The sequence below is a fragment of the Orbicella franksi genome, chromosome 15, assembly GCF_964199315.1.
Source record: "Orbicella franksi chromosome 15, jaOrbFran1.1, whole genome shotgun sequence".
NCBI lineage: Eukaryota > Metazoa > Cnidaria > Anthozoa > Scleractinia > Merulinidae > Orbicella > Orbicella franksi.
The window spans coordinates 4,481,803-4,500,029 of NC_138159.1; the positions used below are offsets into that span (position 1 = coordinate 4,481,803).

At 41.1% G+C, this 18,227-nt stretch overlaps 3 protein-coding genes across 3 annotated transcripts in view; all 3 read left to right on the forward strand.

The window, feature by feature from the left end:
* The first annotated feature begins 2,048 nt into the window (after positions 1-2,048).
* On the forward strand, positions 2,049-5,338 carry LOC145470250 (E3 ubiquitin-protein ligase TRIM45-like). The gene has a single exon (XM_081454082.1). The coding sequence runs from the start codon at positions 2,693-2,695 to the stop codon at positions 4,898-4,900; it is 2,208 nt and encodes a 735-aa protein (XP_081310208.1). The 5' UTR covers positions 2,049-2,692; the 3' UTR covers positions 4,901-5,338.
* A 3,431-nt stretch (positions 5,339-8,769) lies between these two features.
* Positions 8,770-13,288, forward strand: LOC145469715 (E3 ubiquitin-protein ligase TRIM45-like). The gene has a single exon (XM_081453499.1). It carries the CDS (start codon positions 10,243-10,245, stop codon positions 12,448-12,450), a length of 2,208 nt encoding a protein of 735 aa, XP_081309625.1. The 5' UTR covers positions 8,770-10,242; the 3' UTR covers positions 12,451-13,288.
* An 11-nt stretch (positions 13,289-13,299) lies between these two features.
* LOC145469827 (E3 ubiquitin-protein ligase TRIM45-like) overlaps positions 13,300-18,227 on the forward strand; it is a 7,241-nt gene continuing 2,313 nt past the window's right edge. Inside the window, exon 1 of the mRNA XM_081453636.1 lies at positions 13,300-18,227. Coding sequence (XP_081309762.1) covers positions 16,288-18,227 — 1,940 coding nt within the window. The 5' untranslated portion in view covers positions 13,300-16,287.

Here is an 18,227-nt window from a genome sequence, read left to right on the forward strand (position 1 = left end):
GCAACGATAATACAGGTACGTTTAATCGACTGTTTCAAGGACGTAATCCAGAGCCATGCATTTCTCCGGTCAGTGGGTTTAATGATTCCTTTAAGGTTACTTTTAAAGCATCACATTTCGACTCAGAATGAAGGAAAAGACTTCTTATCTACTTCAATTTTTCAAAATTTTCTAAGGGGCTGGGGGCATGCTGGGGGGCATATTGGGGGCATGCTTTCTAAGGGCTTGGGCATGCTTTCGAGCGCTGAAGTTGCTAACCTCCTAGGAGATGTGGGGGCATGCTCCCCCGGGAAATTTTGAAATTGAGACGCTTGGAATTGCTATTTTCAGCCATTTTTCAGTCAGTATTTGGACCTAAAGTACAATCGAACCTATGACTATTTTTACCATGTTTATGTTTAACAACCGTTCTTTAACTCAAAATCTCAACGGCCTCAATCAGATAATCTCTCCTATCTATAATCTTCCTTTGAATTTGGCGTAACCCTTACTTTCCGCTGAAGACGAGAAGACCTTGGCAGCTTTCCCCTGTCTCTCTTTTCCTTCCATAATGCCATTTGTTGATAATACAGCTTCATATTCTTTTACTGGTGACCCACTGATAAAAATATGAAGCAGACTTTCGAAGATCTCTTTCCTTTCTCCTTAAGCGTGTTTTTAGACGTTTTAGGCCACTGCTCTCTCAGCTGAGAGTGAGAAAAATACTCAGCAATGACGGACTCGATTTATTCGACGCGGACGTTTTAGCATATATATAAGAAAGCCTGTGTTTCACGACCCGTCGACATCGTGCGTGAGAGGAAAACACATTTAAAACTCTGGAAATACGTCTTCACTTCGACTCAGACGTTTAAAACAATCACTGCATCCTCAGTTCCGAAATTCGTTGTCGGTCTATCTGGCCATTGGTGTCGCTTTCTCTATTTCGCTGGAATAGTCTGTCGTTCGTCGCCAATTCATAGCTCTCATGTCGCCGTTTCAAGGCCATGTCGCTTGTCGGAATTTACCCCTAACAAGGCGTCTGTATAATGTAAGAATAAGAACCTTCAGCCGCAGTCCGAATTTAGCATAAATTGCGATGAAATTCATTGTTTACAAATGCATGGTTTTGAACAGATCGGGCTGAACCGAACTGATCGAAAGTGTTTCGCTTCCAAATAAAGAACTTAGTGCCAATTTGAATAAAAGTTTTGGGCTGCCAAAGTTCTATGGCTGTTGCCTTTGATTTTAAATTCGTAAAGTGGTGAGTGTGTTGCAAGAAACTACTTCAGCACAATTCGTCAAGTTTGCATATTTCGGGTTGAATTAATTTGATGCATCAGTTGTGCTCATCAGGATGCGATACGTTCTGAAGTAATTTTTAGTAGGGCTTTTTGTCTTAACTTGCACGAAACAGCACCGGAAAAGACTGACTGTACTTGCCGCTTGACTGCATAGCATGGGCATGGGGTGGTGGGGCGACAGTTAGCCCCACCATCCCATACTTCGTTTTCTTTGCTCTCGCTCCAACTTGCGCGCGGCCCGGTTGCAGAAAAAGCTCTAGCTAGTACGGGAACACTTGCTACGCAGAGTCGAGTACGTTTAGGATGTGATAACCTGCTATTCTAGGTGTAAACTTTCACAAGGGGGAGAGTTGGAGTAGGAATTTGCACCGCTCTGAATGAACAAATGAGAAACGCGCAGACTTGAGAAAAACTGAAATTTTGAGACTTAAGAAACCTCCTTGTTTTTACGTTTTTCATTATTCTCTGACGTTGTTACTCCATGACATCATCTTTTTATAGTGTTATGCCCAAATTACGATTTGAGCTAATCTAGTAGTTACTAAGGTGGTTAGATCGAGTTTTTGAGTAGCAATACCTAACAACTTAGAGGTCTTTCAGCGACCAGTGACAACTACAATGTTGTAAAGAATTTTAACATAAGATAGCACCGCGAGAGAAATATCCTTTGTTAAAAACGCTATGAATGCTTTAGGTTATCACAGTGATTAAGATCCTCAAGGTTTCTTCTACTAAATTATTAGCCATTGTTTACAATTAAAAACTGTCGTGAAAATGTATATTGTACCTCTCCTCAAAGGAGCTACTTCACGGTTTGTGCATCGTGAAAAGTCTCTTCGTTTGTAATCCGTGTCAATCTTCTCCATCCTTAACAATCCTTGTTCCTTTATGGTTTATTATTATTATCTCTTTTGTGTTTCTCTATCTGACTAAAGACTATTTTCAAGTTTCCTTCAAATTAAAGTTAATTTTGTACTTAAGAATGATTTTCGCCTGCCTAAGAGTATATAGTCTGGGCATGAAAAATATAAATTCTTACAAGCAGAGTGTGTATTGGCCAACATTTTACTACCACTTCATGACACTTCGGGTTAAAAGTGGCGATATTTTCTGGGGGGAGGGTTTGTCTCTTTGTTTCTTTCTTTTGCGTAGACCGTCTGCGACGTGTATGAAAACACGACAAGCATTTCCGATTTATCAACTACTTAGAGCCTCTTTACTGACCCCTGGCTTCATATAATTATCCATGCAAACGCTCAAAAGACCAACTAAGGCTTCACTCAGAGGTCAATAATTTTGTGACATTTGATTGGCTCCAAGCAGACAGTTATGACGTTAATTAATTCGGTTTCTAGGAAAACTAAAAATAAAAGCTTATTGCAGTATCACTGAACAAGCGACGCCTAGCGATGGAGTCCCTTTTGAAAGACCTCAAGAAACATCTTGAATGCTCCATTTGTCTCGAAACCTACAGCAAACCCAAAACCATATCATGTCTACACACATTTTGCTGTCAGTGTTTGGAGAATCATGCAAGAGCCAGCCACAGACAAGGAAAGTTCCGTTGTCCAGAATGTCAAGCCCAAATCGATCTGCCCGAAGGAAATCGTTTCCAAAGTTTACCGAGCAGTTTTTTCCACAACAGTTTATTGAGTCTTCTTGCCGTTCGACGGAGTGGCGATGGAGGTAACATGGCTTGTTCCCAATGTAGGAAAAACAACTCTCAGATGTACTATTGCTTTGATTGTGGACGGTTTATGTGCCCAGACTGTTACAACGCACACGAAATGTTAAGCGCATCGTTCGAAGGACACAAGGTCACGTCAGTGAAGGAGTTTAAAGCAGAAGATTACGAGGCCTTGCTGAAGCGACAGCCATTTTGTTCACAGCAGTTCCACGAGAGAGAAATCATGAGATTTTTCTGTTTTTCGTGCCAAGCTTGTGTTTGCCAAATTTGCATAGTCACGGATCACACAAATCACGACATCGTTTTACTCGACAAAGCAGCTCATGACGAGAAACCCAACATCATGTCTGGCGCTGAAATGATCAACGAAAGGGTGAGCGAGCTTCGTGAAGTGATTCGACAATTTGAAGAAACGGCTTCTAAGTTGGAAAACAATATCGCAACCGCTAAACGCGAAGTCTCGCAAGCTGCTGGGCAGATGATCGAAGTGATTCGAGAGCGCGAGCGTGATGCGATTATATCACTCGAGACAACACGCGTGACGAGGCTCGAGAGAATTAACTCCGCCATCCAGGAAGCTCAGTCTCTGCTCAAACAAATGAAGCAAGCGCTTCAGTTTGCTAAAAATCTGACAGAAAGAAGCTCAAGCTCGGATATCATGAGGAACAAGGAAACTTTGAAACAGCGATTGGAAGTATTGCGTGAAATTGAAGTTCCAAAACATGATGAGACCTCATTCGTCAAATTTACCGCTGCTTCTACAAAGAACTTGAAATTAGGTTTTATTGAGACAATCCCAAAGGCAGACGCAAGGCGATCAACGCTTAAAGGACTGAATCAAACTCTTCAGGCTGGTGTAGAAGCAGTGTTTACGTTATGCCCCCAAACATCTGAAGGGACGATGATTAAGCAGCCTGACCTGAAAGATCACGTTGAAGTTCTGATTGAACCCGCTAAAGATGTTACAAATGTGATTCTTAGCAAGAAAGAGGACGGTAATCTTCAGCTGAAATTTACTCCAAAAGTACCGGGCGACTACAGTATTGAAATCAAGATCAATGGGGACAAGCTTCCAAGCTGTCCTTTCACAGTGCAAGTGAAAGAACGTGAACTCGTTGTCGTTGGCGAGTTGGACTTAAAATTCTTTCCAGGAGATGAACCCGAATGGCTGTATGGAATCGCTGTTAGTTCAGAAGGCAAGATAGTTGTGACAGATGACTCTGGCGACTGTGTGTACGAGTTCGACAGAGATGGTAACTGTTTAACGAAACATGGTAGCAAAGGAGCAAAACCCGGACAATTTAGCTATGCGTCTGGCGTTTCCTATGTAAACAAGAACGAGATTCTAGTTGCAGATCGATGGAATCATAGAGTACAACACATAAATATTCAGACAGGAACTGTTGTGAAAAGCTTTGGGAAGCCTGGCTTAGGAAAAGGAGAGTTTATGGATCCAGTTGATGTTTGTTTAGATGATGAAGGACGCATTGTTGTAACCGAGTTGGGCAATGATAGGATACATGTGTTGTCACAGAAAGGAAAAACTATTTCCATACTTGGAGACAGAGGCCCAGAGATACTCAACAAACCAACAAGCTGCATTCCTTACAAAAACATGTTTCTCGTATCTGAAAGAGGCGATAACTGTATTAAGGTTTTCGATCAGTCAGGAACTTTCTTGTACAAGTTTGGAAAAGAAGGGAATCAAGATGGACAATTTCACTGTCCACGTGATATGCTTCTAGACAGCTCCAATAATCTTCTTGTATGTGATTTTGACAATAACCGAGTTCAGCAGTTTTCTTTAGACGGTCGCTTCACTGGCAAAACCATCGCTATTTTACCAGAACCTGCTCGAATAGCAACAGCACCAGATGGACGAATTTTCGTGACTAGCGTCACAACTAACAAAGTATACATATTGAAGTAGTTGTTTCAATAATCAGTAGTTGTCAGTTTGTATCGACCCTGTGTTGGAATGCACGGTCTCTCTGACGCCATCCTCATGCAGCGTTTTTCGAAATTACCATGTGAACTAATCTACTCAAGTATTATGATGGAAAGACTTTAATATTTCAAAGACGAAATTGCAAGGGGAGCATGTCTTAAGGATGTCTCGTTTTCAGTGTAGTGTTTTAGAGAAGCCTTACACTTTTCTAACATTCGAGGAGGTTTAGGAGCAAAAACCCAGCCATAATCATGCTTTCCCGGGGGAGGTGGGGAAGGGGGAAAATGTGTACTGCTCTGGATTGACAGGTGGGAAATGCACAAAGTTGGCGAGAAGATCTGAACTTTCAACACGTAGCAAAAACCAAAACCAGAGTTGCCCTCATCAATTTGGTTAGTCTAGACGTAGAATAACGCTACAAATTAGGCTTACATGTAATACTGTTTTCAAATATTGATTTGTTTTATAACCCTTATACTTTGTACATTTTGGCTTTGTTTTTTGTGAACCCTGGGGTACTCTGAAAACTCAAATCTTTACCCTCAGCCTTTACCTTACACTAGAGCTTGATCAGCTTTATTTTGTAACCCAGTATAACGGGATTATAAGGCACCAAAAGCCCCTAATCGTAGTCCAATATACGCTAACTAATATCTTACAAAGTCAGTTACGGCTTTCAATTTCTATTGTAGTACCCCCGGGTAAAGAACCCTGTTCTAGAGTAAATCATATATACACAAGCCACTTTCGCGATAAATTATAAGCCAGTTATAAGCCAAGTGACTAGCGGGAGAGCTTAAAAAGTGTGCGTGTGTGTGTGGGGGGGGGGGGGGGGGGAAGGGTTACATCTGTAAAAAGGACGGGGTTGATCGTCGGAAATTTTGAAAAGAACCCCGTAAGAGGTACCAAGATCCTGTTTTGCGGGCGTGTCTTGAAATGTGTTACGTACCAATTCTAAAACAACACAGTTTCGCCCGTCATTTGTTTCGGCTCAGTACCCTAAAAACTGCTTTAGAAGCTCTCGCTGTGGACCATCTGAGACTGAACTCCCTAAGATGAACGAAAACCGCGTTTTCAACCCCTAAAGGTACGACGGGCACCCCCGTCATTTTTATATGGGAGTTCCCGTTCCGGGGTACCGACCCTGTGTTGTAAAGCACGGTCTCTATGACGTCATGTTTATATGGGATTATGCACAAATTACGATGTGAACTAATCTAGTCAAGTATTATGCTGTACAGAATTTACATTGAAAAGTTGAAATCGCGTAGTAAGCGTGTCTAAGAGATTTATCGTTTTCTGTGTGGTGTTTCAAGGAAACCTTACACTTTTCTAAAAGACGAGAGAGTTTGGGAGATATTGATTTGGCTTACATAATTTAAACCACATTATGATTTCTACGTTCCGCAGGCTTTATTTCTGTAAGAGTCTTTTTCATAATAACGTTGAGACCTAAAGTTAAGCCTCATTATAAGATCATTACATACTATGAACACACCCCAGGCTGAGAGTTACTAGAAGAGAGCTATTTTGTCACCCGTGTGTGAAAAAACAGTATTGTTAAACTATGTTAAAATTATGACTTCAAGCTACTGCAGTTTATACAGGTAGCTACAGAGTGAAAATTAGCAAAATAATGTCTTTTTGCCTCGTTTGAACATATTAAACCAATGAGCTTGTGTTATTGCATGGTTCATCGTACAACATCTTTTTTTAACCTAATCGACAGAAAATGGTAACTTATAACTCACTTAACTTAAGTTGTAAATACAGTGAAACCTCTATTAAGCGGACACCCTCGGGACCTTCCCAAGTGTCCGCTTAATAGAGGGTGTCCGAAAGGTTTATAACAATTTCGCAATGTTTGTTAATAACTAACATTCAACGGTTCCTCTGTACTGTAATAAAGTTCTAGGTTGTTAACGAAGCAATCCAGAGTTCAAGTTCGTCAGCTTTCATTACCAACTTTAATTTGTTTGTGATGATGCCATTTCCATACAGCAACGATAATACAGGTACATTTAATCGACTATTTCAAGGACGTAATCCAGAGCCACATTGTCAATTCAGTCCGGTGTCCGCTTAATAGAGGTTTTTAACAATGTAAATTAGCAAAATACAATTTATTTAAGTGGTCTCGTCCGCTTAATAGAGGTGTCCGCTGAACAGGGGTTCCTTATTAAGGGAAATGTAACACGTTAATTTCGGGGTAAGTGTCCGCTTAGAGGAAGTTTCACTTTATAGAGGCCCTGTTAGGGGGGGGGGGGGGGGGTACCTATGTCCCCTGTCTGAAATTCGCCACCAGCCATGTCGGCATTTCGCAAGATTCCTATGTCGCCTGTCGGAATTTCGTCTCAGAGGAGTTGGGCCGGGAAATTTGACCTTGTTCGATTAAAACGAAGCTACACGTATAACACAACGTAATACCTTTGTTTGTTAAAAAAAAAAACAAACAACAACAACCGACACAGTGCTCTCAAGTCTCACGCATCGAGCATGAGGCTCACGCAAACGAATTCAATCTTGCGCTCTCACGCTGAAACTATTATTTCTCACGTATTGAAGGTTCCTTGCTCTTTTAGTCCAGTACATATATAATTAAGTATCTCTTTGGATATAATTTACTCCTTGTATGCTTTCCACTTGCCTCGAACACTTTTCAGCGCTAGAAATTCTCATGCAGAGCCAGCATTTCTCCGGTCAGTGGGTTTAATGATTACTTTAAGGTTACTTTTAAAGCATCACATTTCGACTCAGAATGAAGGAAAAGACTTCTTATCTACTTCAATTTTTCAAAATTTTCTAAGGGGCTTGGGGCATGCTGGGGGGCATATTGTGGGCATGCTTTCTAAGGGCTTGGGCATGCTTTCGAGCGCTGAAGTTGCTAACCTCCTAGGAGATGTGGGGGCATGCTCCCCCGGGAAATTTTGAAATTGAGACGCTTGGAATTGCTATTTTCAGCCATTTTTCAGTCACTATTTGGACCTAAAGTACAATCGAACCTATGACTATTTTTACCATGTTTATGTTTAACAATCGTTCTTTAACTCAAAATCTCAACGGCCTCAATCAGATAATCTCTCCTATCTATAATCTTCCTTTGAATTTGGCGTAACCCTTACTTTCTGCTGAAGACGAAAAGACCTTGGCAGCTTTCCCCTGTCTCTCTTTTCCTTCCATAATGCCATTTGTTGATAATACAACTTCATATTCTTTTACTGGTGACCCACTGATAAAAATATGAAGCAGACTTTCGAAGATCTCTTTCCTTTCTCCTTAAGCGTGTTTTTAGACGTTTTAGGCCACTGCTCTCTCAGCTGAGAGTGAGAAAAATACTCAGCAATGACGGACTCGATTTATTCGACGCGGACGTTTTAGCATATATATAAGAAAGCCTGTGTTTCACGACCCGTCGACATCGTGCGTGAGAGGAAAACACATTTAAAACTCTGGAAATACGTCTTCACTTCGACTCAGACGTTTAAAACAATCACTGCATCCTCAGTTCCGAAATTCGTTGTCGGTCTATCTGGCCATTGGTGTCGCTTTCTCTATTTCGCTGGAATAGTCTGTCGTTCGTCGCCAATTCATAGCTCTCATGTCGCCGTTTCAAGGCCATGTCGCTTGTCGGAATTTACCCCTAACAAGGCGTCTGTATAATGTAAGAATAAGAACCTTCAGCCGCAGTCCGAATTTAGCATAAATTGCGATGAAATTCATTGTTTACAAATGCATGGTTTTGAACAGATCGGGCTGAACCGAACTGATCGAAAGTGTTTCGCTTCCAAATAAAGAACTTAGTGCCAATTTGAATAAAAGTTTTGGGCTGCCAAAGTTCTATGGCTGTTGCCTTTGATTTTAAATTCGTAAAGTGGTGAGTGTGTTGCAAGAAACTACTTCAGCACAATTCGTCAAGTTTGCATATTTCGGGTTGAATTAATTTGATGCATCAGTTGTGCTCATCAGGATGCGATACGTTCTGAAGTAATTTTTAGTAGGGCTTTTTGTCTTAACTTGCACGAAACAGCACCGGAAAAGACTGACTGTACTTGCCGCTTGACTGCATAGCATGGGCATGGGGTGGTGGGGCGACAGTTAGCCCCACCATCCCATACTTCGTTTTCTTTGCTCTCGCTCCAACTTGCGCGCGGCCCGGTTGCAGAAAAAGCTCTAGCTAGTACGGGAACACTTGCTACGCAGAGTCGAGTACGTTTAGGATGTGATAACCTGCTATTCTAGGTGTAAACTTTCACAAGGGGGAGAGTTGGAGTAGGAATTTGCACCGCTCTGAATGAACAAATGAGAAACGCGCAGACTTGAGAAAAACTGAAATTTTGAGACTTAAGAAACCTCCTTGTTTTTACGTTTTTCATTATTCTCTGACGTTGTTACTCCATGACATCATCTTTTTATAGTGTTATGCCCAAATTACGATTTGAGCTAATCTAGTAGTTACTAAGGTGGTTAGATCGAGTTTTTGAGTAGCAATACCTAACAACTTAGAGGTCTTTCAGCGACCAGTGACAACTACAATGTTGTAAAGAATTTTAACATAAGATAGCACCGCGAGAGAAATATCCTTTGTTAAAAACGCTATGAATGCTTTAGGTTATCACAGCTGATTAAGATCCTCAAGGTTTCTTCTACTAAATTATTAGCCATTGTTTACAATTAAAAACTGTCGTGAAAATGTATATTGTACCTCTCCTCAAAGGAGCTACTTCACGGTTTGTGCATCGTGAAAAGTCTCTTCGTTTGTAATCCGTGTCAATCTTCTCCATCCTTAACAATCCTTGTTCCTTTATGGTTTATTATTATTATCTCTTTTGTGTTTCTCTATCTGACTAAAGACTATTTTCAAGTTTCCTTCAAATTAAAGTTAATTTTGTACTTAAGAATGATTTTCGCCTGCCTAAGAGTATATAGTCTGGGCATGAAAAATATAAATTCTTACAAGCAGAGTGTGTATTGGCCAACATTTTACTACCACTTCATGACACTTCGGGTTAAAAGTGGCGATATTTTCTGGGGGGAGGGTTTGTCTCTTTGTTTCTTTCTTTTGCGTAGACCGTCTGCGACGTGTATGAAAACACGACAAGCATTTCCGATTTATCAACTACTTAGAGCCTCTTTACTGACCCCTGGCTTCATATAATTATCCATGCAAACGCTCAAAAGACCAACTAAGGCTTCACTCAGAGGTCAATAATTTTGTGACATTTGATTGGCTCCAAGCAGACAGTTATGACGTTAATTAATTCGGTTTCTAGGAAAACTAAAAATAAAAGCTTATTGCAGTATCACTGAACAAGCGACGCCTAGCGATGGAGTCCCTTTTGAAAGACCTCAAGAAACATCTTGAATGCTCCATTTGTCTCGAAACCTACAGCAAACCCAAAACCATATCATGTCTACACACATTTTGCTGTCAGTGTTTGGAGAATCATGCAAGAGCCAGCCACAGACAAGGAAAGTTCCGTTGTCCAGAATGTCAAGCCCAAATCGATCTGCCCGAAGGAAATCGTTTCCAAAGTTTACCGAGCAGTTTTTTCCACAACAGTTTATTGAGTCTTCTTGCCGTTCGACGGAGTGGCGATGGAGGTAACATGGCTTGTTCCCAATGTAGGAAAAACAACTCTCAGATGTACTATTGCTTTGATTGTGGACGGTTTATGTGCCCAGACTGTTACAACGCACACGAAATGTTAAGCGCATCGTTCGAAGGACACAAGGTCACGTCAGTGAAGGAGTTTAAAGCAGAAGATTACGAGGCCTTGCTGAAGCGACAGCCATTTTGTTCACAGCAGTTCCACGAGAGAGAAATCATGAGATTTTTCTGTTTTTCGTGCCAAGCTTGTGTTTGCCAAATTTGCATAGTCACGGATCACACAAATCACGACATCGTTTTACTCGACAAAGCAGCTCATGACGAGAAACCCAACATCATGTCTGGCGCTGAAATGATCAACGAAAGGGTGAGCGAGCTTCGTGAAGTGATTCGACAATTTGAAGAAACGGCTTCTAAGTTGGAAAACAATATCGCAACCGCTAAACGCGAAGTCTCGCAAGCTGCTGGGCAGATGATCGAAGTGATTCGAGAGCGCGAGCGTGATGCGATTATATCACTCGAGACAACACGCGTGACGAGGCTCGAGAGAATTAACTCCGCCATCCAGGAAGCTCAGTCTCTGCTCAAACAAATGAAGCAAGCAGTTGAGTTTGCTAAAAATCTGACAGAAAGAAGCTCAAGCTCGGATATCATGAGGAACAAGGAAACTTTGAAACAGCGATTGGAAGTATTGCGTGAAATTGAAGTTCCAAAACATGATGAGACCTCATTCGTCAAATTTACCGCTGCTTCTACAAAGAACTTGAAATTAGGTTTTATTGAGACAATCCCAAAGGCAGACGCAAGGCGATCAACGCTTAAAGGACTGAATCAAACTCTTCAGGCTGGTGTAGAAGCAGTGTTTACGTTATGCCCCCAAACATCTGAAGGGACGATGATTAAGCAGCCTGACCTGAAAGATCACGTTGAAGTTCTGATTGAACCCGCTAAAGATGTTACAAATGTGATTCTTAGCAAGAAAGAGGACGGTAATCTTCAGCTGAAATTTACTCCAAAAGTACCGGGCGACTACAGTATTGAAATCAAGATCAATGAGGACAAGCTTCCAAGCTGTCCTTTCACAGTGCAAGTGAAAGAACGTGAACTCGTTGTCGTTGGCGAGTTGGACTTAAAATTCTTTCCAGGAGACGAACCCGAATGGCTGTATGGAATCGCTGTTAGCTCAGAAGGCAAGATAGTTGTGACAGATGACTCTGGCGACTGTGTTTACGAGTTCGACAGAGATGGTAACTGTTTAACGAAACATGGTAGCGAAGGAGCAAATCCCGGACAATTTAGCTATGCGTCTGGTGTTTCCTATGTAAACAAGAACGAGATTCTAGTTGCAGATCGATGGAATCATAGAATACAACACATAAATATTCAGACAGGAACTGTTGTGAAAAGCTTTGGAAAGCGTGGCTTAGGAAAAGGAGAGTTTATGTATCCAGTTGACGTTTGTTTAGATAATGAAGGACGCATTGTTGTAACCGAGTGCAGCAATCATAGGATACAAGTGTTGTCACAAAAAGGAAAAACTATTTCCATATTTGGAGACAGAGGCCCAGAGAAACTCAACAATCCAACAAGCTGCATTCCTTACAAAAACATGTTTCTCGTATCTGATGGAGGCAATAACTGTATTAAGGTTTTCGATCAGTCAGGAACTTTCTTGTACAAGTTTGGAAAAGAAGGGAATCAAGACGGACAATTTAACTGGCCGCATGATATGCTTCTAGACAGCTCCAATAATCTTCTTGTATGTGATAGTGACAATAACCGAGTTCAGCAGTTTTCTTTAGACGGTCGCTTCACTGGCAAAACCATCGCTATTTTACCAGAACCTGCTCGAATAGCAACAGCGCCAGATGGACGAATTTTCGTGACTAGCGCCACAACTAACAAAGTATACATATTGAAGTAGTTGTTTCAATAATCAGTAGTTGTCAGTTTGTATCGACCCTGTGTTGGAATGCACGGTCTCTCTGACGTCATGCTCATGCAGCGTTTTTCGAAATTACCATGTGAACTAATCTACTCAAGTATTATGGTGGGAAGACTTAAATATTTCAAAGACGAAATTGCAAGGGGAGCATGTCTTAAGGATGTCTCGTTTTCAGTGTAGTGTTTTAGAGAAGCCTTACGCTTTTCTAACATTCGAGGAGGTTTAGGAGCAAAAACCCAGCCATAATCATGCTTTCCCGGGGGAGGTGGGGAAGGGGGAAAATGTGCACTGCTCTGGATTGACAGATGGGAAATGCACAAAGTTGGCGAGAAGATCTGAACTTTCAAAACGTAGCAAAAACCAAAACCAGAGTTGCCCTCATCAATTTGGTTAGTCTAGACGTAGAATAACGCTACAAATTAGGCTTACATGTAATACTGTTTTCAAATATTGATTTGCTTTATAACCCATTATACTTTGTACATTTTGGCTTTGTTTTTTGTGAACCCTGGGGTACTCTGAAAACTCAAATCTTTACCCTCTGCCTTTACGCTACACTAGAGCTTGATCAGCTTGATTTTGCAACCCATTATAACGGGATTATAAGGCACCAAAAGCCCCTAATCGTAGTCCAATATACGCTAACTAATATCTTACAAAGTCAGTTACGGCTTTCAATTTCTATTGTAGTACCCCCGGGTAAAGAACCCTGTTCTAGAGTAAATCATATATACACAAGCCACTTTCGCGATAAATTATAAGCCAGTTATAAGCCAAGTGACTAGCGGGAGAGCTTAAAAGTGTGCGTGTGTGTGTGTTGGGGGGGGGGGGGAGGGTTACATCTGTAAAAAGGACGGGGTTGGTCGTCGGAAATATTGAAAAGAACCCCGTAAGAGGTACCAAGATCCTGTTTTGCGGGCGTGTCTTGAAATGTTTTACGTACCAATTCTAAAACAATACAGTTTCGCCCGTCATTTGTTTCGGCTCAGTACCCTAAAAACTGCTTTAGAAGCTCTCGCTGTGGACCATCTGAGACTGAACTCCCTAAGATGAACGAAAACCGCGTTTTCAACCCCTAAAGGTACGACGGGCACCCCCATAATTTTTATATGGGAGTTCCCGTTCCGGGGTACCGACCCTGTGTTGTAAAGCACGGTCTCTATGACGTCATGTTTATATGGGATTATGCACAAATTACGATGTGAACTAATCTAGTCAAGTATTATGCTGTGCAGAATTTACATTGAAAAGTTGAAATCGCGTAGTAAGCGTGTCTAAGAGATTTATCGTTTTCTGTGTAGTGTTTCAAGGAAACCTTACACTTTTCTAAAAGACGAGAGAGTTTGGGAGATATTGATTTGGCTTACATAATTTAAACCACATTATGTATTTCTACATTCCGCAGGCTTTATTTCTGTACGAATCTTTTTCATAATAGCGTTCAGGCCTAATTAAGTCAAGCCATACTAAGAACACACCCCAGGTTGAAAGTTACTAGAGGAGAGCTATTTTGTAACCCGTGTGTGAAAAAACAGTACTGTTAAACTATGTTAAAATTATGACTTCAAGCTACTGCAGTCTATACAGTTAGCTAAAGAGTGAAAATTAGCAAAATAGAGTCTTTTTCCCTTGTTTGAAGATATTAAAACAATGAGCTTGTGTTATTGCATGGAGTTCATCGTACAACATCTTAGATTGTTCTAAAAAGTTTCTAAACCTTATTCGACAGAAAATGGTAACTTATAACTCACTTAACTTAAGTTGTAAATTAATGTAAAAATAAGAACCTTCAGCCGCAGTCTAAATTTAGCATAAATTGCGATCAGGTTCATTGTTTACAAATTCATGACTTTGAACAGATCGGGCTGAACCGAACTGCTCGAAAGTGTTCTGCTTCCAAATAAAGAACTTATTGCCAATTTGAATAAAAGTTCTGGGCTGCAGAAGCTCTATGCATGGCTGTAATTTTGTCTTTGATTTTAAATTCGTAAAGTGGTGGGTATGTAGCAAGAAACTACTTCAGCACAGTTCGTCAAATTTGCATATTTCGGGTTGAATTAATTTGACGTATCAGTTGTGCTCATCAGGATGCGATACGTTCTGAAGTAATTTTCAGTAGAGCTTTTTGTCTTATCTTGCACGAAACAGCGCCGGAAAAGACTGACTCTACTTGCCGCTTGACTGCATAGCATGGGGTGGTGCGAGAGTTAACCCCACCATCCCAAGCTTTGTCTTCTATGCTCTCGCTCTAACATGCGTGCGGCCAGATTGCGGAAAAAGCTCTAGCTAGTACGGGAACACTTGCTACGCAGAGTCGAGTACGTTTAGGATGTGATAACCTGCTTTTCTAGGTGTAAACTTTCACAAGGGGAGGGTTGGAGTAGGAAGTTTCACTGCTGTGAATGAACAGATGAGAAACGCGGAGACTTGAGAAAAACTGAAATTTTGAGACTTAAGAAACCTCCTTGTTTGTTACGTTTTTCATTATTCTCTGACGTTGTTACTCCATGACATCATCTTTATATAGTGTTATGCCCAAATTACGATTTGAGCTAACCTAGTAGTTACTGAGGTGGTTAGATCGAATTTTTGAGTAGCAATACCTAACAACTTAGGCCCAGTTCAGACGCCGAACTTTTCATGAGCCGAACTTAATTCGAATTTGGACCGACCCAAATTATCAAAAGTACACCTGTTGATTCAGACGTCGAACTTAATTTACCGAACTTAATTTAGTTTGAACCAAAACACATCGAAACATCTGCGGTTTTCAGGCAAGGTGTAGGCATTAGGTTCGGCACATGAAAAGTTCGACGTCTGAATCAAAGCCGTTCCAAAGCCGAAATTCCCGGCTGAGCTAGGCGGGAAGAACGGTTGAGCCGTTCCAAATTCAAATAGCCGTTTTTAACTGATTCAGACGCCGAACATTTCATGTACTTAATTCAACGTATTAGGTTCGGCTCATGAAAAGTTTGGCGTCTGAACTGGGCCTTAGACTCTCTTTCAACGACCAGCGACAGCTACAATGTTGTAAAGAATTTTAACATAAGATAGCACCGCGAGAGAAAAATCCTTTTTTAAAACCGCTATGAATGCTTTAGGTTGTCACAGCTGATTAAGGTCCTCAAGGTTACTTCTACTGAATTCCCAGCCATTGTTTACAATTAAAAACTGTCGTGAAAATGTATTTTGTCATTCTCCTCAAAGGAACTACGTCACGGTTTGTGCATCGTGAAAAGTCTCTTCGTTTGTAATCCGTGTTAATCTTCTCCATCCTTAACAATCCTTGTTCCTTTATGGTTTATTATTATCTCGTTGGTATTTTTCTATCTAAGTAAAGAACTATTTTCAAGTTTCCTTCAAATTAAAGTTAATTTTGTACTTAAGAATGATTGTGGCCTGCCTAAGAGTATATAGTGTGGGCATGAAAAATATAAATTCTTTCAAGCAGAGTGTGTATTGGCCAACATTTTACTACCACTTCACGACACTTCGGATTAAAAGTGGCGATATTTTCTGGGGGGAGGGTTTGTCTCTTTGTTTCTTTCTTTTGCGTAGACCGTCTGCGACGTAAATGAAAAATACGACAAGCATTTCCGATTTATCAACTACTTAGAGCCTCTTTACTGACCCCTGGCTTCCTATATTTATCCATGCAAACGCTCAAAAGACGAACTAAGGCTTCACTCAGAGGTCAATAATTTTGTGACATTTGATTGGCTCCTTGCAGACAGTTATGACGTTATTAATTCGGTTTTCTAGGAAAACTAAAACTAAAAGCTTGGTGCAGTTTCACTGAACAAGCAACGCCTAGCGATGGAGTCCCTTTTGAAAGACCTCAAAAAACATCTTGAATGCTCGATTTGTCTCGAAACCTACAACGAACCCAAAACTATATCATGTCTACACACATTTTGCTGTCAGTGTTTAGAGAATCACGCCAGAGCCAGCCACAGACAAGGAAAGTTCCGTTGTCCAGAGTGCCAAGCCCAAATCAATCTGCCCGAAGGAAATCGTTTCAAAAGCTTACCGAGCAGTTTTTTCCACAACAGTTTGTTGAGTCTCCTTACCGTTCGACGGAGTGGCGATGAAAGTAACATGACTTGTTCCCAATGTAGGAAAAACAACTCCCAGATGTACCATTGCTTTGACTGTGGACGGTTTATGTGCCCAGACTGTTACAACGCACACGAAATGCTGCGTGAGTTGTTTGAAGGACATAAAATTACGTCAGTGAAGGAGTTTAAAGCAGAAGATTACGAAGCCTTGCTGAAGCGGCAACCATTTTGTTCACATCAGTTCCACGAGAAGGAAATCACGAGATTCTTCTGTTTTTCGTGCCAAGCTTGTGTTTGCCAAATTTGCATAGTCACGGATCACCGAAATCACGACATCGTTTTACTCGACAAAGCAGCTCATGACGAGAAACCCAACATCATGTCTGGCGCTCAAATGATCAACGAAAGGGTGAACGAGCTTACTGAAGTGATTCGACAATTTGAAGAAACGGCTTCTAAGTTGGAAAACAATATCGCAACCGCTAAACGCGAAGTCTCGCAAGCTGCTGGGCAAATGATCGAAGTGATTCGAGAGCGCGAGCGTGAGATGATTGTATCACTTGAGACAACACGCGTGACGAGACTCGAAAGAATTAACTCCTCCATTCGGGAAGCTCAATCTCTGGTAAAACAAATGAAGCAAGCGGTTGAGTTTACTAAGAATCTGACAGAAAGAAGCTCAAGCTCGGATATCATGAGGAACAAGGAAACTTTGAAACAGCGATTTGAAGTGTTGCGTGAAATTGAAGTTCCAAAACATGATGAGACCTCATTCGTCAGATTTACTGCTGCTTCTGTAATGGCCTTGAAATTAGGTTTTATTGAGACAATCTCAAAGGCAGACGCATATCGATCAACGCTTAAAGGACTGAAGCAAACTCTTCAGGCTGGTGTAGAAGCAGAGTTTACGTTATGCCTCAAAACTTCTGAAGGGGAGATGATTAAGCAGGCTTACCTGAAAGATCAATTGCAAGTTGAAGTTCTGATTGAGCCCGTTAAGGATGTTACAAATGTGATTATTAGCGAGATAGAGAACGGTAATCTTCAGCTAAAATTTACCCCCAGAGTACCAGGCGCCTACAACATTGAAGTGAATATTAATGGGGATAAACTTCCAACCTGTCCTTTTACTGTGCAAGTGAAAGAACGTGAACTTGTTGTTGTTGGCGAGTTGGACTTAAATTTCTTTCCAGGAGACGAACCCGAATGGCTGTATGGAATCGCTGTTAACTCAGAAGGCAAGATAGTTGTGACAGATGACTCTGGCCACTGTGTTTATGAGTTCGATAGAGATGGTAACTGTTTAAGTAAACGTTGTAGCGAAGGAGTAAATCCTGGACAATTTAGCAATGCAGCTGACGTTTCCTATGTAAACAACAATGAGATTCTAATTGCAGATCAAGAGAATCATAGAATACAACACATAAATGTTCAGACAGGAACTGTTGTAAAAAGCTTTGGAAAATGTGGTGCAGGAAAAGGAGAGTTGAAGAGTCCAATTGACGTTTGTTTAGATGATGAAGGACGCATTGTTGTAACCGAGTACGGCAATCACAGGATACAGGTGTTGTCACAAGAAGGAGAAACTATTTCGATATTTGGAGACAGTGGCCCAGAGAAACTCAACAAACCAACAAGCTGCATTCCTTACAAAAACATGTTTCTCATATCTGATGGAAGCAATGACTGTATTAAAGT

Coding starts and splice junctions, on each gene's coding strand:
- LOC145470250 (XM_081454082.1), top strand. CDS start 2,693: ATGGAGTCCCTTTTGAAAGACCTCAAGAAACATCTTGAATGCTCCATT.
- LOC145469715 (XM_081453499.1), top strand. CDS start 10,243: ATGGAGTCCCTTTTGAAAGACCTCAAGAAACATCTTGAATGCTCCATT.